At 31.9% G+C, this 22,871-nt stretch overlaps 3 protein-coding genes and 1 long non-coding RNA gene across 5 annotated transcripts; 2 read left to right on the forward strand and 2 right to left on the reverse strand.

Annotated features, from left to right (window-relative positions):
* The first annotated feature begins 3,086 nt into the window (after positions 1-3,086).
* Positions 3,087-5,045, forward strand: LOC135121034 (protein lifeguard 1-like). Its single transcript, XM_064045344.1, has 11 exons — positions 3,087-3,184; positions 3,312-3,424; positions 3,480-3,519; positions 3,579-3,639; positions 3,735-3,793; positions 3,850-3,909; positions 3,963-4,006; positions 4,304-4,391; positions 4,446-4,543; positions 4,597-4,713; positions 4,965-5,045. The coding sequence occupies exons 1-11, from the start codon at positions 3,118-3,120 to the stop codon at positions 5,043-5,045; spliced, it is 828 nt and encodes a 275-aa protein (XP_063901414.1). The 5' UTR covers positions 3,087-3,117.
* Positions 5,046-5,615: 570 nt separating this feature from the next.
* Positions 5,616-7,066, reverse strand: LOC135121040 (polyamine-transporting ATPase 13A3-like). The gene is made up of 5 exons (XM_064045349.1): positions 6,881-7,066; positions 6,663-6,819; positions 6,183-6,601; positions 5,758-6,120; positions 5,616-5,687 (listed from the first exon to the last, which is right to left on the reverse strand). Exons 1-5 carry the CDS (start codon positions 7,050-7,052, stop codon positions 5,644-5,646), a joined length of 1,155 nt encoding a protein of 384 aa, XP_063901419.1. The 5' UTR covers positions 7,053-7,066; the 3' UTR covers positions 5,616-5,643.
* Positions 7,067-15,128: 8,062 nt separating this feature from the next.
* On the forward strand, positions 15,129-17,522 carry LOC135121044 (uncharacterized). 2 transcript variants are annotated; one of them, XR_010278835.1, is made up of 5 exons: positions 15,129-15,376; positions 16,765-16,833; positions 16,916-16,978; positions 17,040-17,106; positions 17,408-17,522. It is a non-coding gene; the product is annotated as an uncharacterized LOC135121044 (long non-coding RNA). The 2 variants fall into 2 exon arrangements; XR_010278834.1 differs by lacking the exon at positions 15,129-15,376 and adding an exon at positions 16,470-16,619.
* Positions 17,523-19,240: 1,718 nt separating this feature from the next.
* LOC135121035 (uncharacterized) lies at positions 19,241-20,708 on the reverse strand. The gene is made up of 3 exons (XM_064045345.1): positions 20,674-20,708; positions 20,361-20,581; positions 19,241-20,297 (listed from the first exon to the last, which is right to left on the reverse strand). Exons 2-3 carry the CDS (start codon positions 20,573-20,575, stop codon positions 19,241-19,243), a joined length of 1,272 nt encoding a protein of 423 aa, XP_063901415.1. The 5' UTR covers positions 20,576-20,581; positions 20,674-20,708.
* Between the last annotated feature and the right edge of the window lie 2,163 nt (positions 20,709-22,871).

Here is a 22,871-nt window from a genome sequence, read left to right on the forward strand (position 1 = left end):
TTATAGTAGTAGCGTCGGCATACCGGAAGTACTCGTTTTATTCGTGAGCAAAATTTGCTTTTAGACGCGTTCTCAAGTATTTCTTCAATTTTGGCTCTCAACCCTATTTATTTCATTTTGTGTGTTTACAATTAAAGTCAGCACAAGGAAGCAAGTCGCATTTGAGCATTTATATGAAATCAATAATAGTTAACGGAAAAATCTGAAGATGCTTAGACCATGATCCTTTTCGTTGTAGCTTTCAATTCTCTAGAATAGTAAATTAATTAAGGCATGTAGCCAACAGTAATTCCATTTTCCTAGGTATTTTATACTAAATAACCAATAAATTGTTTGATAATTTAAAATATAAGCTCTTTATGCAGTTGAGCATTGCTAATATATCACGAAGCGCTTTTAAAAATTTTAAACTTATTTGTTCTGAAAACACTGAAGTTTCCTAAGAAGCTGAGACGGGCAGTACTCCCAGACAGGAGATTCATATGCTAAAGTGGGCCGATTACTTTTGGACGTTAGAAAAGGTTCTTTAGGGAAATTTACTTTTCAGTCTAAACAGGTGTAGAGAGAATAAACAGGGTTATAAGCTTAATAATAACATAAGCTCTATTACATTTCAGCTCAATTTTTTATCGAGTGAGACTCCTATTATTTAATATCTAAAAACCATGGGATATCGTCTCAGTTAAGTTTACGAATTATTTTCGCGCGTAGATGTAAATAAACCCTTGCCTACATAGCATTAAATTTTATATTTTCATTTTGGGTACTAAATTATCACTTCTTTGAGAGAAGAACTAGTATCAATTGTATTAAAGCAAAAGCCTTATAAAAAGAAACTAGTAATGTCATCTGCACATTGACGCTGTTTTTGTGTCGCTATTTATAAGTAAGTCTTACACAAATTGAAAAAAAACAATGGGAACAGTGCAGAGGCTTGAGGACTTCCCCTGAATGAAGGGGAGATATTCGTTGAGACGGCACCGCTTTCTTGAATTAGTTCAACAATATTTGCGGATAACTTAAACGAAAGGTTACACGTCAAAGGTAGTAAAATGTCTTTTCAGTATCAATTAAGAAGAGATTTGCGGTTTTCTGGTTATGTAGTAATAAGTTTATCTACGCGTAAAGTCTGTATTGTGCAGAATGACCTTTTCGAAAAACATACTGTTTTGCTAGAATTAGGTTGCGTTTAATAACCATATAGTTTAGTCATGTAGAAATTAAGGTCTCCAATACTTTTCCAAGTGGAAATAGTAAACTAATGGGAAAATAGGCTCACATATCAGTGAAGGGGATAATTTTTGCAACCTTCCACTCAGGGAAAACCCCTCATTTCAGTGAAGCATTGAACTTCTTAAAATATTCTTCATCCCCACTGCATTTTTTGTAGATAAAGTCAGATATAAAGCCTCCAGTTTCAGCATTAACCGCAAGCAGTAAAAAACTGAAGCTTTTTATAATTAGCCACAATGTAAGTTTCCTTTTCCGCCCTCCTTTATGGGAGCTTGTAGGAAAATTTTTTCGTATTTTAAATAGTTTACTTAGTTTGCAATAGTCATGTGTAGTCTGACTATAATTTAATCCCGTGTGAATTATTGATAACATCTATAATATTTAATTCGTTTTTGCCAAGTTTCTCAACTAGCTAGGCAATAAGTCTTTCTTCCGGAGAAATCTTTTTATAGCACTGTTTCGGTTTATCGAATTTTTGGAAGGTCCCTCTTTAAAAGTTTCACTTAACGAGGTAAGTATTTCAGTTTAGAAGGCATTGTCATTATATCATATAGTCTTATCATCGCGAATTCGAATAGTATTATTATTATAGTTGTGCAGTTTTTGTAGCTTTTTAGTTCTTTTACTAATGCTCTAAAAACTTTGAAGGGTGGCGTATGGATAGCTTGTACTTACCGTGAAACCCGTAAAGTCTTCTCTTCTCGATTCCATCAAAAATTAACTCTTTCTTTCAGGTTGTGAGCGATTAGCTAACATTTTTAGCAATAAGCCCTCGCCTATTATTTTCTTTTAGGAAGAAATTATGTACAAATAAAAGTACCTATTGATAATTTACATTTAACTTTGTAAAAATATTTAGTGAACAAATATATAACAAATAAAATCACAAAACGAATCAACGGCCTAGATGACTAATTCATGTCGTTTTTCGTTCTTTTATAACTATAGGCTCAAATATAAAAAATAATTTAGGGCTCCTCTTCTCTTAATTTAAATAAAAATTCCAAGTAAAAACAAAGAAACAACGCAGTTTTAGCTTTTCTTTAGGTTAATTAAAATTATTAGGCAAAGCTTTAATGTTAGATACGGTAGCCTATCTTTTAAATTTTCTAATCTTTATTTTTGAAAAATTAAAAAATATTTATATAAAACGATAACGGAGTTGTAATTTAAACATTGAAAGCGATTTAGAAAACGAAAAAAAAAAATAAAAATTAAGTTAAAAATATTTCTTTTAATTTATTTTTCAAGTAATAAAAGGCAGTCACATTCAACCTTAAAAAGTATTTTTGGACCGGAAAACGGTATATATCTAAATTCGTAAGAAAGAATCTAAAACTTTGCGTCTTTAGAGTAAGTTTGTAAAGGTGGATTTACTTGTAACTATAAACCTTAACTGTCCAGCGACTAAACGCTCCTAAATTTAATCAGCTTTATTGGTCAACTTGTATTTTTATTTAGTTTTGTATCGATATACACAGATTGCAAGGGGACGAACAAATCGAGAGTTGGCCAGCTTTATAAAATGATACGTAACTAAAAAAGTGAGCAACCTTTTTAAGGTCTTAAATTTTATATTATACTTGCTTAAGAAGTTCTATAACCTCGCACTATATTAGTTATACGGTTTTAAATTAAGCCGTACTGTAATTTACTTAAAAGAATATGATTTTGAAAGAGCAGGAAATTGATTGCGTCATCTTTAGTTAGTGGTATAAAAGTAGCCAGTAAACGTTAACAATCGATATAAATAAATTTTAGAATAAACTATTTGACTACAACAAAACAACTCTTATACAACTTGGGAGACTGTTTTCCACACTAAAGCGAATACAGTTTAGACATAAAAGCAATTTTTTCCGGTATATCTTAAAAAGTCTTTAAATGACTTCCAGAGAAAACAATTACCATAGAGCGAATGATTATCCTTCTCCTCCGCCTTATACACAAAGTTAGTTTGTTAGCAACATTATTGTTTTTCTAATTAACCTTTAGGCATTTTCAGCACTATTGTTTTTATAAATATACTTCTGTAATTCTTCATTACTTTTTTAATATTGCTTTTGTTTACTCACCAGTCTATAGTGATTACAGCACACTTGATGAAGAAGCACAAACAGAATACTCTTACTTAAAGGGTGGGTTCATAAAAGAAAAAGATGAAAGCGATCAACTAAAGTTTATAAGAAAGGTAATGTTTTTTTAAAAAATCTTAAATTTATTATTTTTTTATGGATTTGAATTAGGTATTTGGGATTTTAACAATTCAGTTGCTGGTCACTTTGGGTTTCTAATTTTAATCCAATATTAACTATATACACTTACTGATCATTTATAAAATATAGCGTTTGTAATACTTTTCGTTTCCTGCAAACCTCTTTCCATTTTTGTCGCTCATAACTTATGGTATTTTTATATTTTTATGTTTGCTTAATTTTTAGCGCTAACTATTTAATACTGAGAAAACTTATACTGAATATACTTTTTACCCGTATATTTAGGTTGCTCTTACTTTCTTCTGTTATAACTTTTTCTTTAATTCTTCTCACGTGGTGTGGAGGTCTTTATTTTCTTCCTTTTAAATTTAAGTTGCTCATTTTTTTAAACCTTGTACAGATTTAGTTAGACATACTAAAGGGTCTATCATTTTTCTAAGCTTAATAACATTTTTTCAAGGTACTTATAAGGTTTAAGAATTATAAATTTCAATAACATTTAGTGCGTTGAAGGGTTTACAGTCGGTGCCTTATGCTCTTTTTACAACGCTTCAGTGGTGATTCTCTTTAAAATAAATTTTAATTTTTTTTAAGGGTTATATTATAGTTTCAAAAAATTAATTTTGTAAATTTAGATCCTATCACTTATTTTTATTGTTTTATTTTTTTAAAGAACTTGACTGTAAACACTACTAGCCCAATACTCATTTGCTTTAATGTAATATAGTCCGCGAACTTAATTATATAAAGTTTTTTGGCTTATTAGTATTAATATAAACTTTAAATAAATTAATATATCTTAAAGTTAATAATCGATCTATTTGTTAGTTATATTTTATTTAAAATTTTGTAAGGTTTTTTTGTCCGTTGGGATCACCACCGCTCTCGTGGCTTCTCTCATGCTTTTTGCATTGCAAACGAAATATAGTTATCTTGGTGCAGGTCAGTTATTACTATTACTATTACTAATACTTATTCTTAATATTAATTATTTAGGGCCTTATTTGTGGCTTCTGATTTTGTTTCTCCTGTTTTTCAGTTTGGTTATATCTCTTATATCGTTCACAAACGTTTTGAGCTACGCACAGATTAAAGTTTATTTTTATTACTATTATTTTTAGAACTATTAATTTTAAATAAAAATTAGATTCTCCACTTAATAGTTTCACTTGCTTTTATGCTTCTCTTTTCTTTCTTTATCGTCTACGACACTCAATGCTTATTAAAAGGAGATCATAATTTGCGAGAAAAGGAACACATCTTTGTAAGCATCGTTTAGTTTTCTTATGTAAATTATAATTTTATATCATGTTATTAATTAGTATAACATTATTTATATTTACCAAAAAGTGACGATTTCTTTATTTACTAGTGAAAATAATTATACTACAGTAATATTGAATAACAACAATAATTAATCTTAGAAGATTTAAAATTATTTTTTTTTATATTAACATTCACATCACTCGACACTTTACAGCTTTTATTGTTTTATTATATATATAAACGTTTAAGGCTGCTTTGGTACTATATCTGGACATTATAAATTTATTTGTTAGAATTTTGTATTTTATGGGACTTCTTAACGATAACTGAAACGTTCCGTGCTTTTTAAACTTTTTTTTTATAATAAAATTTAAATTTGTACAACTTTTTTTATTATTCTTCTGCCATCTTTTGCTTATTTAGCTGAAGACTTTATCGCCTAAAAGTTATAGAAATTTACTTTAGGTAAGATTTTTCTTAAAACAACTCGCAGAGATCGTTATAGAATTTAAACGTCAAGGTAATAAAATAATAACTTTATAAAGTAAGCACGTTATTTAAAAGAATTATACGAGTAATGCGCTAATATAAATATAAAGAGTAGCTTTTACCGGAACGACAAGGGGGCTGACTCTTAAAATTACTGTGTGCAATTGAAAAAAATAATACTTTTTTAGGTCGTACTTAAACACTTCATTTTGAATAAATTTTTTTTATATACGTTATGTTGAAGGGAAAGGAACACTCTCAGATTAGCTACAAACATTTTATTAAAATTTGTTACTTCGTTTATCCCTTCCTATTAATTTTTGAAATAACGTAGAAGTCTTTTCACAATAAACAGAATTTTAAAATTTTATTTATTAGATAACTTTTAAATAATATAACTTTGTATTGAGAGCAAGAATAGCTGGCAAAAAAAAAGAAATTACTTCTTGTACCTTCTATAAACAAGTTGTGCGACGGGACCCTCTATAGTATTATTAAATAAAATATAGCGCTTAGTAATAATATAAATAAAAGTAATAGACCGTAAGTTCACCTGCAAACAAAGCTTGCCAGAAGCATAAACATATCAATCCCACACCTATGATCATAACAATTTCTAGTCGAAGAGCAAAACTCATAGCTGGAGAAGTACTCCCGCCCTCGGCTTGATACCTACGCCAGACGGGTTGGGTGGTCCCAGGAAAGTTGGTTTTTCGGGACGCAATGTGCCACGCATCAGTAAAGGAGGAAGGAGGAAGCAACGCTAGTAAGATTGTGAGCACAAACAGGACTAGCCAGTTGAGTACTAGATAGATGTTCTTGAGCACAAAACTTCTAAAATGACTTCCGAAACTAAAAACTAATGCTGAGGTTATAAAATTCAAGTAAAAGGCAAGATAGAGCGCTGTTGACTCCCCTTAAACCAATTAATAATATTAAAATATATGTCTTTCGTATAAAAAATCATATAAAACTTACAATTATCGCTCATGTACCACCAGTACTTGGAAGTAGTCAAGTCTGAAGGCCATGGAACGTAGTTTTTAGAATTCGTTACTAACAAAACTACGGTAATTAGTATAAAGAAGTTGATGATTATGACCCCTATTACTGAAACTAGCATTTGAGAGCCCAGCAAACTAGAGGTAGGTCTCTTCTTTTTGAGAATGTTCTTGGGCCCTCCCATGGTCATTGTATAACCCAAAGTCAAAACAGCTACCGCGTCAACAAAAATATACCCCAGCAAGCTCATTAGAACTCCGTAATAGAAGCTGCAGAGCTTAACCATTGAGAATAATTGCCCGTAACAGATTAAAAATTTGTACACCGCGAAGGACGTATGTAGGGCTGCTCTTCCTTCCCTTACCAAATCGACAGCAGAACTGCATGTTTTGGCCCTATTAATAAAGTAATTAACTTTCATAAGATTTGAAGTGAAAATGTCAATAAGTAGGATACTTTGAAGTAAAGGGTGAAACCATTGACGCCTCTGCATCACTAAGAGCGATTCCAGCATGAGCTGCTCTAAGCGCGCCACAGTCGTTGCCGCCATCTCCACACATACCAACTATGAGACCAGCTGCTCGGTAAGCTTTCACAATATATACTTTGGAGTCTACAAACAGCAGTGCATATACAGAATTGTAATTATATTGAATAAAGAATCAAGAGAATACCAGGTGACATGCGCGCGTAGACTCTAATTTGGAAAATCATCAACTCCAGATAACCTCTTTCGACAAGAGCATTGAGCGTTGCGTTACCCGTTAGCGCTAGAACGAAGTCGTGCTCGTTTGATAAATTTTTACGAGTACTGTTACACTTCCTCAATACTTCCCTGCTGGTCATAATTTCGCTATTTTCTACCCCCTCCCCAAAATACCGCCAACTGACCTGCTCCCCCTCCAGCTGTCCAAGGATCACACGCTGTCGAGGTTTAATAATACTACACGCCCTGGCAATATACTGCGCACAGTTTGCGTTGTCTCCAGTTATTATTATGGGAGTAATGTCTCCCTGTTGCAGGTCGCGCATGGCCTTCGGAGTATCGGGTTTTAACTCATTTCGAAAGATCATGAGTCCTTATTAAAAAGTAAGAACTACGTTTTTCTCATGCTGATATAACAAAAGTGGTAGCTTACCTAAAAACTCTAACTTAACTTCAACTTCAGCACGAGTTAAATTACTAATGTCTTTATCGGTCTCGAGACGTTTATAAGCCAATGTTAATACATACGCTCCGTTAAACGCAAAGCGTTCTGCTGTTTTGAGATATGTGGATGGTAGAGTTTGCGTTTTGCAGAGTTTTTTTAATTTTTCGAAAGAGCCCTTGCAAAATATGTGAAGGTCGTTATCCTGATCTTTAACAATTACACTCATTGTTTGTAGTTCTGAAAAAAATTATACGAAGGGCAATATAGTAGAAAAAAAACAGTGGGCTTACCGTGATCAAAATCAAATTTACGTATGAGGCGCAACACGTGTTTACCTGTAGGGTCCTTTAATATTGGGACTTTTTCTCTATCATTGAGGACCCAACCAGTGGACTTAAACATTTGAAGTTCAACTTCGTTGCCTACATATGTGCTTTCGAATTGCGCAACAGAGTGACAAGAAGCCAATCCTTCAATAACTCTTTTTTCAAGCTCTATTTAAAATGGGATATATAAGTTTTATAGCCTCAGAAGGTAACGAAAACATACTATTTGAGTTAGGGAGGTAAAGATCTGATTCCAACTCACTCTCTTTTTCAAAATACTCTCTTTGTTTAACGCCCAAAAAAGTTAAACCTTCCACAGTTAGTGTTCCGGTTTTATCAAAACAAAAGCATTTTATTTTACCACTAAAGTTTATGAAGTTACTACATATAAAAGTTATTAATTATAACTTTTTCACCAAATTGCAATGCGTGAAGGATTGACGGTAATAACACCTAACTTTTTAAGCCTTTGACATGATCTTATCTGCCCAACTTTTAAAGCTACAGGAAGAAGCGGAGTTAGCACTTGACTGATAGTGAAAATGCCGTAGGCCCACTTGGTCACCCAGTTTCCCTGAGAATAGGCAATTTAAAAGTAAGCTTCTATAGCTAAAGTTAATAAATGAATAAAATATAGGCGAGTTATTTAACTTTAAGTCCTGAGCGATTCTGAAATATAATGGCGAGTACAAATACGACACAGCCATAGCACAAAAGGATACAAACAACCACTCCAAATTCTTCGTCGTACTTAAATGAAATTTTCTGGGGGTAAAGAATACTTGATACCAAGTCCCCTAATTATATATATTTTAGATGAAAATTCGACGGTTAGCAAACATTCATCCACAGAGTAAAAAAAACCTTTAGAGGTATTAATTCCTGTACTGGTTACAACAGCCAGTACTGGTTTGTTATCCTCAGACGCTTTAGCCTTATAAGAATTTTTGAATACTTAAAGAGTGAAAGCAAAATATAAGGGCGCCTGCAGGACAGTGGTCCCGGCGAAAAGAGTAAAACGGCTTCCAGACTGCAAGCTATCATAGACACGGTTTTCGTTTGGGCACTCAAACGGAAATTAACTGTATATATAATTAATACAACTACGACAAGTTACCTGCACTTTCTGGACGGGCATACTCTCTCCTGTTAAAGCACTTTCATTGCACACAGCGGAACCGTCTAATAACACTAAATCGCAAGGCAATTTCAGCCCGGTAGTAATCGCTATAATATCGCTAGGAACGAGTTTAGTAGTCGACACCGAGAGCCATTTGCCACTTCGCAGGACCTTTCGAGGAGAAAATTCTGTAGGGTCAGTAGAAGTTAAAACTAGAGTTCACAAACCTCTACTTCTGAGTGGCAGTCTGTAAGCTTGGAAACTGTTCTTTGATTCGACCAGGAAACTATAATATTAGCTACTGCACTTAAAAGAACTACACTTGCCTCTGCAGCAGCTACGAATAAGTAGCTAAACCAAAACCTTGGATATAAAGAATAATATTGACGAATATACTTCACAAACCTAAAATGAAATACACTTACCAAACAGTGTACATGACCCACTGATAGAAATAGAACCAAGTAAAAAACTCGTTTATTATAAGAGTAGGAACTGAATCTACGCTAAAAGGTATTATATTGGGCCCAATATACTCGTAGCGCTCAAGGGCCACTGCTGAAGGTAACCCTGATTTTAATAAGTGAAACTCGGAATACATCGTTCCAAGTTTTATAGAAGGTGCTTCAAACTGATCGTCTTTTAAAACAAAGCGAGAGCCTTCGTGATTAAAGTAGCGAAAAGATTCACCAGCAGTAGTTACAATGTTGCGCACCTGAAAGGAAAATAAAGGTAATAATAATATATAGTTAGTGAACTTTTAGAATTAACCTCTACGGTGGTGGTCCGACCAGGAGGCCCTTCAATTCGAAGTAATTTTTTTAAATTTCTTAAAAGTTTAACAGCTTTAAAAGAACTTGAGCTCAGTAATTCTTCGTCATCATGAACCCAAATCCATATATAATCTGCTCTTTTCGGTACACAAGGTAATCTGAACCAATTTTGAACCTGTAGGAATTTATAATAAATTTTATAATAATATACTTTTTTTTGTAAAATAGTAATAAGTAAAAATTATATAAATTATATTATTTGTGGGTAAAAGATATTTATACGCATTCTACATTAAATAAAATACCTCATCTTGGAACACTAGCCACGTTGAATACCATATTGTTGAAGCGAGCCAAAGTATAAAAAAGACTACAGAATTGACTTCGAAATTTCCAAATATAAAAAAGTCACCATAAAAACACAAGTCATCTATTCCAGTAATACTACAATTGTGGTAAAAATCCACCAAATTAAGGATCAGCAAGGCGACCCACAACAGTGAAATGCTTAAGGCCATATAATAACAAATATTCCCAAATAAATTATTTTTAAAACCTCTCAACTGTAGATCACTATGATAAAATTTTGTGCCCTAAAATCATGTTTATTAGTATCATAAAGATAATTCATGTTAACCATTATTTAAAGTACCTTTATATTAATGGCTTTTAAAATCAGTTTTTGTTTTTCATCCATCTTATTTTTATCTGAATCCTAAGTGATATTTAAAATAATTAGAGATTTTTGATAATTTTTTTTTGCTGATATATAAAACTTTTCGATTGCAGCTTTCCTCTGCTGAATCAGAATCACTCATAACAGCCTGCGTATCTTCGCCAATTTTATCGAAACCAGCCCGAAAAGTAGAAGATGGGTAAGTCTCAGATAGAGTAGGTTGTCTTCTGCCAATTCCAACAGGAACAACATTCAAAGATATTTCTTTTCTTTTTCTCCATACTTAAAATATTTGTCCAAAAAAAGAAAAAAGTACAATTTAGAATATTTTTAAGATAATTATTTTCCTACTTAATACCTGCGAAAAACAAAAGAGTAACAATCACAGCACCCCAGTAAGAGTATAATGCAATTAGACCTTTGAAAAGCAAGAATTTTAAACATTAGGTTAAACTGTATCTTTTATAAAGTGGGGCACGAAGCAGAGATGAAAAATCAATGTTAATATGTTACCGGGTTCTAAAAAACTTTCAATCCATGGAGTACAGCCTGGAGATATTTTACAATCCTACATATTTTAAAATTAGATTGAATAAGCTTACTATGTAGTTTTCATTTCTGTTGAATTTTGAAATTACCCTTACACTCAACTTACCAAAGGATTTATGTGATAATATTTAATGTCATCGCTCATAGCTCTCAACAAGAGATTATAATTTCTTAACAGAATTATAGCACCTACAACTTTATAGCAACGTTAACTATTAATGGACTTATGTTTTCATTTTTTTTAAGCTATTTATGGAGGGGGTCCCGCAGTAACTCGTGAAGGAGTATCTAATAAACTTGAATAAATTTGTGGTTATCAAGATGAAGTCCAAGCTTTTTATTCGTGCTAAGTCTACTTCAATTTCCTAATATAGATTTTATAGTTTAACACAATTATTATTGGTAAATACTTATAGCAAGTATTTTAATTAGAAATTATTTACCATTTAAGGAATATAAGAATGTAAGAAAATTTTCTGTTATTCAACAAGATTTTCCATCAAATGAATGGGTTTCCAGCTAATTACTCTGAAGTTATGCCATTTTACAGAGTAGTAAAGGCCAATAGTTGGGAGATAATTACAGACAGTACTAACGAAGTTTAAAGATAGCGCGGACGAGACAGTGTTAGTGAAGGAAAAATTGTTCTTAAATAACTATTCATTATAAAAAGAATTTTTACCACTACTTTATGTATATACACATAAGCATAGACAGTACAGAGGCGAAACTGCGCTTAGCAAGTAATATTAAGGGCTGTGCTAGTTATCTGCTCCATATAAAATATTGGGCCCTTTTACAAAAATAAAACAGTATAAAGTATTTTTGCTAATTTAGTAACGACTTTAATTGCTAATTAGGTAACTAAGTTTTATTAAATTTTTCTTTCATCCAATGCATCGCGAGCACATACAAAACAATTTTTTTAAAGTTGGGTTTTTTTACCAACCAGAAGTGGGGCCTCCCTTCAATTTATGGTGATCTCAAGCGGAGAAGTTTGAATATTAATGATTAAAGATTTAGGGCTAAAATTTTATAAAATAGTGAAGTAGGTTGCGTAAGGCATTTTTAAAGCTAAATAAATAAAGCATTAGTTATGATATTCTGTAAATTTCGATTGACTACTCTGATCAAATACTGGTTGCATGATTCTCAACCAAAAAGACATACTATGAAAATATATTATGGCGTTTGACTTCTTAAACGAAATCTTTGAGTTTATATTCCAAATTAATGACGTAAAATTAAGAAAAGTTTTAAGAGTGGTATGAAGTGTCGGTGATGCCAGTATGGTAAGCAATGTAGATCTTTCTCGGAAGACCTTGGTTTTATCTCTGTGTTCACTTCTCGGTTTTTCAACGCTCTTTAAGCTTAAGGCTTGCAGTACAACCCAAGCCCTTAAAAATTTAAAAATTTTACTTGTGCTGAAGTCCTTTAGTACAGGGCCCGTCGGTGTCGGAAAAGAAAACTAAGTTCATAATGTGAGAGTTATAGAGCAAGAAAACCGATTTTTTTAATGATCGTTGCTTATTACCCACCATGATAAAAACCAAAAATTATTTTAAGAATCTAAACAAATCAATAATTTTTTATACCAAGATTTTAAAACACCATTTTCGTATAAATTTTTTATATCACTTTTATAGCGCCAGAAATCATTATGTTTAATTTGTACAAAAGAGTTAAAAAAATGTGTTAAGTACTAGATTAGTTTAAGAATTTAGAAACGCATACATATTTATGTTTACGCTTAGATTATTTAACCATTTTAACGTTATATATAACAGTTTAAATTATCAATAAAAATCGTTGAGGTCCCGTTCAAATCGGAGGCCTGACTGGCCGGTGTCCAAGGCGGCTTCTGGTCTTGTGCCTAAGGTTGCTTCTCTCTGTGGTTTATAGCGGTTTTCCACTCCACCAGGTCGAATGGCGGGAGGTCTGGCCCGATATTTTCCGCTTTTTCAGTCCTTCCGGACAGTCATTCATTGTAGCTCTATAAAGAGCATGCACTGGTAGGCACTCGTGCTTCAACCCCTGCAGAAAAGGGGAATTCAGATTAAGGCCTTAGTAAGAAAACCAGCCATAGTTGATGCCAGTGCTAAAAAAAAAAGTCGAGGTCAAGTTCAATTTTGTTATCGTTTTTTTTTGCTTGCGTTCCTACGTGTGTGCTTAGGAGGACTTAAAGGTTGAAATACCAGCAAGTAAAGGTTTGATACCAGTGTTTAAAAGTTTAAATACCCTAACAAATTATTTTTAACAAAAGTTATATGCGTAACTTATCGACCGGATATGTGGGTTGCCACCGTACCTCAGTGGTTAGGGCGCTTGCCGCGAAGCTTCAAGGTCGCGGGTTCAACTCCCGTCGGTGATAACTTGCATTTTTCTGGTTTGATAGTTACGCGTACAACTCCCCTTCAAACAAAATTCCGATAATTCTAGTAAGCAGGCTACCATGATTTTTCTGTGAAAAGTCTCCTTAGCTACTTTGTTCTACTCATAACCTGCCGTTTAGTAGTCTTCCTAGTGTTCTTAGATCATTTACTTTAAGACCAGAACGTTAGTTAATTTTTTCTTTACTAAATCTTTCCTTGTTTTTAAAAAATTACTTGTGAATTGAGATAATAATTAAACTCTTTTTTCGGGTAATAACAACCGCAATTACAAAAAAGAAGTAGTTATTATAGAAAGAAAGTGTTATGCACAATAAAAATATTTGGAATACACTGCTAAATGATGTTAATATTGCGTACCTTACACTAGTCTAAAAAAAGAACACGCAAAGAAATGTTAATATATACAATTTATAAGTTCTCGGGAATCTAGCTAATTTTATAGAACTAAAGGCGAAGCAAAGTATCATCCAAGATGCACTCTAAACTATACTTTGACGATTTACCATAGATCGCTACGCTTTCTAGTGGTTAACGAAAAAAATGGTTCTTCAGGTCATAGTATTTATACATCAATTTAGTAAGAAAGCTCACTATAAGGACACATCTCTGAGTAGAGTTCGTAATCGCAGAAGCCTGAATGGCAGTAATGTGGGCCGATGAAAACCTGGGTCTAGTACTCGCGGTCGCTCTCTCTGTATTAATTGTTAAATTTGTTAAATAGTTTTCCACTTCCCTGCTCCGATTGGCAGGAGCTCAGAACGGATGGGCACACTCCCAAGTCCTGCAGGGCAGTTGTGGTAATCTTAAGAGGGGTATTCGGGCGTTAAGTCTTAGCGCTCTGCTCTTGACTTACCGAGCATCCACGAACATGGAAAAGAAAAACTCATTAAAAGATGGTGGGTCGGCTTCAAGCAAAATGTAATATAGCATTTAAAAGAAAATATTATATTTCGTGTTTGTGTAGTTTTTGGGTAATGCTACAAAGCGCAGGAATGACGGAAAAGAGGTGTTATAGTCGTCTGTCTTGAATAGGTTTAGGCCACCACTTGAGTTAAGTAAATTCCTAATGGTACGTCTTTAAAGATTCAATTCACGTCTTTTAATCTATTGAAGTAAAAAGTAAATTAAGTTGACAATTACCGTGTTTGCTTCTCTAACACAAATAAAATGTAATGCATGTATTGTTTGAAGTCAAGTAAGTTCTTTTTGTAAAAAGAATTGATGTTTTCTATTTTACTAACGACCGTTAGGATGATTTCTAGTTCAGTAAAGACTTAAGCCAGAGCATAATATTGAAAGCTACGCCTTACCAATGGATGTAAGCATCTTCAGCCTTATTATATTTTTACATTCAGTCCCTAAAATTTACTTTTCAAATTATTTTTAATTTAGGTTTAAGCCCTGTTGGTCTTCTAACTGTTTTTCATTAAGTGTGGTTTTAAAATATTTAAAGTTTTAGGTTTGTTATTTCTAGCTCTAATACGCGTAGTTGTCAGTGATGAACTGTAGCGTCTTTAACGTAACACTTAAGGGAAAGCAAGATAAGTTAGCTTGCGCCGACATCAAAGGACTGAAGACTCCGGTTGACGTAGCCTTATAGCTCTATGTACACAGGATCGTTGACTTAGGTCTCCATTTCAGAAACTTAGCGTATGCGTGCTATTTTAAATACACCTTTGCCAGTCCCATACTCTCTTGATAACTCTTAATTATCTCCTCTTATTGGAGTATTCCGACAAATAATCTCTGTTATGTTCTTTACCTTTTATTAATTGGTAGTAAGGACACTCTCTTACAGGTTTAAAAATTATAATTAACATAACCATCGCGAACTATGTTAATATTAGCGCCGTTCACTTGGTAATAACCACAACTATTACACCTATTATTATAACTGTGTCAAGCCTGGAAATAAAATATGTAGTGTTGTGTACTTTTTCTATAAGGCATGATAGCTGGCGTACACTGCACTTTCTATATATAATTTTTTTACTACGCTCTAAGGCTATGAAAAGCTAGAACGTGAAGCTCCCCTCTAACCGCCCAGCACTATAACTATTTGAATCTTTAGAAACTGTTTTAAAAAGAAGCCACCGTGCCGATGAAGAGGGTCTACGTAAAACTGAATGCCTTAACCGAGCTTGACTTAAGAGAGGCGATAAATAGATCTTTTAGAGCTCCGGTCAGTTTTACAATTATTAATTAATTATTATTGTTTATTAATAGTTTTTTATAAAAACTTTATCATCATATTTTAGTCAAAATTTATTATTTTTCAGTAATTATCCTTATAAAAACTTTTTATCATTTGTTAAGTAATAGGTTTAATATTATTAATTAATAAATAATTTTATAAAAAATGAGGCTGGTTTAAGAGTACAATAAAATATAAATTGAGTTGCGTGTATATATACATGTATGAATTTGGATAAGTTTATTTTCAAAAAACATTAATAATAAAGAAAATTGAAAAAAAGGCGCCTCGCGGTAATATAAATTTTAGCCTGATGAAAGACCTAATTGCTCGCAAAAAAATTCCGACAGAGAAAAACTGGGTCGCAATTGGCAAGGTCACCTCTAGAGTTTTCTATATCGTATTATATTAGACACCGCCTAAATTAATTACTAGAGCTAAAAAATTTTCGACCAGTGAAATATAAATTTCTTTAAACTTAAATTCATCCCAGGGTGGCTTTCGCTTAGTCAATAATTATAAATATAACAACCCTTTGTTTCCTAGTAGGCTATTATAATAGAACTCTGAGCCTATTATGACGTATATCCTACATATCAGAAGAGTAATTTACACGTTCTAAATTTTAAGTCAACACTAAAGTAAATCTGATACTTACTATAATAGCAACGATTTCAATTATGCACCGTTCAAGCTGTAATTACGTTTTACAGTCCTTTTAAACAAAGTCTAAAGAAAAACCAGTATAATCTAAGATAGATACACAAAATAAAAAGTTAAAGAGAGAAAAACAAAAAACGTAATTATTGTATTATTGCAATGCCACGCTACAGGCGTACAGACGTTACAAGTAAAATTACAAGTTTTTTAATCTACGTTACTCCAATGTTTTGTGGTGGCATATTTATTTTTTTTAAATGGTCAATAAATAATGCACGCAAGAGCTACCACGTGCTCCTTTCCTTTATGTACTAATTAAAAAAATTTTCTGTTTCCTTTGTGGCTGGCGCTTTTTTGGTTCTCGCGGTTCTCCGTTTTTTTGCACCTTTTATTTTTTACTTTTTCGCTGCCCTTCTGTTAATCTCAAACGCTCGCTTTATTTATGCTAATGCTGCGTTTGTTTCATTGAGGGCGGAAATTAATTTTTTAAAGTTATTGCGAGTTTCGCTGACAGCTTCCAGTACCGTGGATAGTTTTCTGATAGTAGCTTGCAGACATTTCTCTATTCTAAGTAGCTTTATAAAATTTTTTATTCTAATACGATTTTTGGTAACGCATAATTCATTTACCTTATTCTGTCAGTTTTTTTTAGTAATTTTACTTGAACTTATTTTTAAGTTATTAAATAAATTTATATTTTTGTTATTCATTAACAGATACTTATTTGGCCGTCTTACTTCATATTTGGGCCACATGTAAAGCAGAAGCCTTTTTCCAATTTATAGGTAGTTATATTTGTGTTTTTATTGATTTTTTATCTCGTCTTTTTTTTTTCTTGTAACTTTTTACTCCTAATATTTTAAATAGGTTACGCTTGTGTTAAGATCTTAAAAAACTGTGTTTAGTCTCTTTTGAGTTTGGCTAAAACCTGTTGTTTACTTTAGTTATATATTTTTTTTAGGACGCCTAAACTATTTTTTTTAATTTTTAGAGCTGGAAATTTTTTTACAGCACGAGTCTCTAGACTGTTCAGGTTTATATGCGGAATTGTTTGAAGAGTAATTAGACGTTTGCGAGTTATTTTTTATTATTAAACTATTTTAATTATTCAATGTCTTAACGTTTATGGTTTTTACAGAATTAAAAAAATAATAAAGATTTTACGTTAATAAAAACTTTTAAAGCGAAGCTTTAATTTTTTTAAGTTGATATTCAGTTTAGTTTTGCAGATAATAGCAGGCTAGCATCTTAATTTTTCGGAACAGTCGAAGATGCTAGCTGAAGTATCTAATTAAATATTATTAGTTGCTATAGTAAATAACTACGGTATATATATTTTTTATTTAATTAATAACAAAGTTGGCATATTACGACCGGGCTCTTATGAGAGATGAGAATTCTGCTTAGTTTAATTTGTGAAGCAAGTATGAAGTTTTTTACTTTTAGGCAATTAGAAGGTAAACACTTGTGTTATAGAATATACCTTAATGTACGAAACAGAAATAAAATGTATAGTTTATATGCTTATTAATAAATTATATGTATAAACATAAATATAAGGAATAAAAAATAATATTGTTTTGAGCGAATAATTCATTTAAGGAGTCAAGTATATTTCATAGCTTTTTATTGCTGTGTTGATAATAATAAGAGAGCGTCCTCAACTTTTCGACTCATTCCATTTGAGCATCTCGCAAATAGCTTCTGTATTTAGTTGCCACAATCACTTTCGTATCGCTTGAGTCCGCTTTATGTTTAGATGACTATCATACGACCGCTCTATGACTTATTTATTATTTTTAGAGAATTTTTAATTTTTGCTCCGTACTACTTCTAAGATAAGAAAGTTTTTTAGCCGCTAACAGTGTTGATGAGGTAGTTAACCTGCTGGCGCCTTGAATATGCTTATGGATTTATACCCTTTAGTATTGGATTTCCGTTTAAAAGGATAGCTGCTTTTAAGGCATTATAGCATTTTAATTGAATCTTGTCTTTTGACTCGAGAATAGCTTGGATCTTTAGCAGATCATTTTGTAATTGAGCAGTAACATATGTTTGCGTTTGTTTCAAAGTTACTAAAGCGGTATACCGCGATCCGTAATTTCGGGCCTGGTTTGTCCGACAAGTATAGAGCAAATGACAAAAATTTTTAACATCTCTACTTAACTGTAGAACTATTTTACGTCAATAAATTCTATACTGCTTCCCCCAAACCTTGCATAAATTAAATTGATAACAAACTAAAAAGTATACGCACCCCTTCTCCTAATAAATAAATTAGACGTAAAAAAAAAATTAATACAACAGAAATCGAAATCGAATTTTTAGCAAGTCTAAATTATAATTAGGATATATAAGAATTATTTCCTGTAAAATTAAATATACTCTTGCTATTGCTGTTTTTTGCTTGACTTATGATATAGTTAACCTGGCACCGCCACTTAGATCATGTATCACTTCCTGACAACCTACTATACTCGCGAGCCAAGTGTATACTAAATGAACACTTTTAACTTATAATGCGTGACGTTAAAGACTGTGCATGCTCAAGGTTTGGGAAGCAATTTTAAAGGGCGTTTTATTTGTTGTCTGCGGGATTGCGGTATTTTGGAACTCTTCAAGTAGGAAATTAAAATATTTAATGAGCAGACTTAAAATATTTTGAAAAAACTTATTGATAACATCAAACAAAGTTTTTTATAAAGGTTTTTATATTTGTAAGTTTTAGCTCAGTAGTTTTATGTTGGACACGTATAGTAGTATTTACTTCAGCTAAAAATTTTAGATGCAGGTAAAGAATTAAGTGTTTCAGCAAGTTTAAATATACATATATATGAGTTGGAACAAAAAGGAGTCTCCTTGGCTGTTTTTATCATTACACTGTGAACTGTAGAGCAAGAGGCTTTACGCGATATACTATGAGCTACTTTATTTCAAGCATTTTACAGAAAAAGTAGGGAAAGTACCTTTATTAATTTTAACGTTTTTAGTTATTAAAAATTAATTAAATTATGTAAAAGTTACAATAATTTTTATTTCTATTAATCTTATCTATAAACTTTTGTTTAACTTTTTATTGTAACTAAAATAATTAGTTATTTAAATTGGATAGTAGGTATACATAAACCTAAAAATAGAAATACATATATATAAAATTGCCAACTCTGGTCGTTTTTTTTACCGTTTTAATGTTTAGTCCATAAAAGGGATCCAACTAACAGGCATGTAAATACTAGTTAACAAGTCTAGCATTTCATTGTCGTCAAAGGGCTTTTTATTTGCATATACTCCCATTCCTTCAGATCCATACGATTCATTATTTTGAAGATCTTTTAGGCTAACAAAGTCACTTTGAAGATCACTATTTATGCTAACTTTTGTTTCTATAGTAATCCCCTTATCAGTTTTATTACTGCTAGCAACCTCGTGGTTACCAGCATTGTTATACTGGTAGTTATCGTTATTAATTTTTAGTTTTTCTTCCGACTTTTTATTACAGTGTTCCTCAAATTTAAAATGGTTAAATGGTTCCCTGTCAACTCCCACCTTTTTCATGCATTGACTTTCTTTAAAGCGGCCAACATTGCCCGGAGCCTTGAAATCTTTGCTTGATAGATTAAATTTTTTAAAAAGACTCTCGACCGTTGCTTCCAAGTCTATAATCTTATTCTCCTGTGCTTTCAATAACAAAATTTGTTTTTCGCATAAATGTTGCAGGGCAAGCTCTCTTAATCTTTTCTTTTCTCTACTTTTCCTTGCACTGTTTCGGTTGCAAGCCCTAACATGGGCTAATTCCTCGGGTTTCATGTCGCTAGCTTTCTTTTTAAACCTTTTTCTTTTTCCGTGTGACTTGAGAGAAGTACTTCTTTCTTCACTTATTTCTTCATTTATGCTCAAGTTGACATTATTAACATTATTATAACAAATATCTTTAATTTGACTGCCAAGAAAAGTTAAAAGATTATTATCAGAGCCAAAAAAAACATCTTTGGCAGGTGTTTGGGTGAGGTTATCAAGTGAAACACTCCCTGACTTAATAGTTTCTAGAGCTATATTGACATCTTCAATATTTTTTCTTCTTAATTCTGTATCGTAAAAAATATCGGGAGTTTTTAAACTATTGCGAAAGTTTTTGATACAAGTAGTACTTATACTGTTAATGTTACTACCGTATGGGTTGTGACTGGATATAACTTTATTATTAGGGCAAACAGGAACAAATCTTCTTTGATATTTGCTGGATCTAGGGCTACAGATATTGTTAAAACGATTGTAATTATAATGTTTGTAATTTTCACTAAATGCAGAAGACCTTAAATTAGAAGAAAGTATCAACGGCTCGGCATCTAAATGATGTTGCACTAAAGACCCTGCAGCAGTGTTTAAAGATTGCTCATAATCAGAATTTTCTATTTTATTAAACAAAGACCCAGAAAGGGAAGAATGCAAATATTGATAGCAATTCATATGTGAACGCCCACAATGTTCATTGTTATTGTCAAAATCAGTTTTACAAGGCAAGCACATTCTCACCTATTATGGAACAGTTATATAAAAGTATTATATGTACGTAAAACATTATTCTTTAAGATACTAAAAACGTATACAAATGCACCAAAGCTAACCTGAGTATGAAACAGAAAGGTCGTTATCAAAGTTAACAAATGGTGGGGCCCCTGACCGGGATTATAACGAAAAAGGAGGGCCAAAGTCAAGGGCGTCACAGAACTTAAATTGTAGCCAAGCATTTTGAGTAAGTCCAGAATTATATAAACGAATAAAAGTGAACATTGTATTATATTATTTGAACTTCTCGCAAATTTAAGCTACTTGTAGAGTTTTTATATCAAATAGTTAATTATTTAGCGCAAAAAAATGTTTATTTAAAAAAAATTTCCACTTATATTGATTCCCCTTTAAAAGTAAATTAGAAAAAAAAGCAAAAATATTTTGGGTTAAATTAAAGTAGTTGAAGTTCTTTGGTCTTCTTTTCATTTCAAAACATATTGATATTATTTTCTTAATTATTTTTGACCCTTTCGTATCTAAACAAGCAAGTCTTTTTAACTATCCAAGATTGTTAATGTGAACCCAAGTTGTGTTAATAATAAATGTCGTAAGAGAAACTATACTCACATTCATAATACATTTACGAACTAACCGTAAAGAACCCGCAGAAAAGCTCTCTACAATCTTTTGCTATTATGTTAATTTTTAATTCCAAATTTACGTTTATACCTTTTGGTAATTTTTAATCTAGCCTTAGCATTTACCAATTTAACTTTTGATGACTAATTTTTTCCTTTGTTAACATACTAATAAAATTGATAATATAAAGAAGTACGTAAAGTATGTTAACACGTATAAAAACATAAACTCTGGTGCTGGCTTAAAGCTCTTCAGTAAAAGAAATTCGAAGTTTCTTGCTACAATTTAACCGCACGTACTATGGAAGGGGGTGCAAAGTTTGGCCCAACTCATATCATTCCGCAGTTTTTTCGATGTTTGTTGTCCCTCTTTAGCGCGCAAGTAAGCGTAGTAAGTTATTATTAAAGAATACTATTTACGGTCTTAAAGTCACTCATATGGTATATATTAGATATAAATATTTATACCTTGTAAATACAAGAATGGTTAATAAAACCTATTTTTATAATATTAATAAGCGTTTTTATAGTCAAAAAAAAGTAGACTTGGAGGGCTACTAAATTCATTAAAATTTTTATAAGCACATAAAAACAGCGAACTTTTGAGTGATTAAAGTTGTGTTTAAAACTGTGTTTAATTGTACTTTTTTTATAACTTTATATTTAGTTGCTATTGGGTCTTCTACTGGTTGGATCGTATATATAATTGTTTTGTAAAGGGTGTCAAAACCTAATTTAAAATATAAAGTAAATTAAGCGTCAATGATAATTTATTGTATTGATACAATTTATAAATTAAAAAAAATAAAGGGGCCCTCCGCATTTATATATTGTACTGCTCTTTGCTTGGTTATTTAAAGTTTTTCAGGTGCTGACCACAAAAAGCTTCTTTAAATAAGTCATCATTCGATACTTCTAATATATCAATTTACACAACTTCTTATAATAAATTAACTGTAGCGTTTTTTTTCGAAATAGTAGGCCAGAAGGATAGCACTCTTAGCAATGGCTCACACGCTCTTTATAACACTATAAGTGTATTTTATTATTGTTTTTTAGTAATTTAACCAAACATTAAATTATGCTACCATATCTTTGTCTCAATAAGGTTAAAATAAAATATATTAAAGTTATTTCCATTTGTAGAAAAATATAAAAGAAAAGATATTTTTAAAGGGGAAGTCAAATGTTAGTGTAAAAGTTTTTATAATAAATGCTAAGGTTCGGCGTATTAGTTACTTTAGGGGTTGTTATATTCACGAATTGTAGTTTTAATGAAAGCATTACTAATCAAACGGATAGCGAGGAGTATATAAAAAATACGACTGATCAAGGTGCACATAGAGAGACTAAATACTAAATATTATTATTATAAAATGTCTATCGCTAATATTTTTAACATACTTCTTCAACACAGACGATCAATTACCTCAACTATTTACTAACGGAAACATTTATAGCCAGCTATTTTACAACTCAGGTTACAATTGCCTCTTGATCTCGTTTTTATGTTTTATTTTGAATTTTTTTTAACTAAAAGGAACGTTTATAACCCATTATAACGCCACCTTTCATATTCATCCAAATATATGTGTTACGACTGATAAAGTGCGTCTTATTGGTGCGGACGAGAATAATTTATCTCAATTGCAGTTATGCTGCCCTCAGTTTGAGTT

Source organism: Zophobas morio, unplaced genomic scaffold, assembly GCF_036711695.1.
Source record: "Zophobas morio isolate AGI-343-1 ecotype UQ-CSIRO unplaced genomic scaffold, CSIRO_AGI_Zmor_V1 ptg000478l, whole genome shotgun sequence".
Classification (NCBI taxonomy): Eukaryota; Metazoa; Arthropoda; class Insecta; order Coleoptera; family Tenebrionidae; genus Zophobas; species Zophobas morio.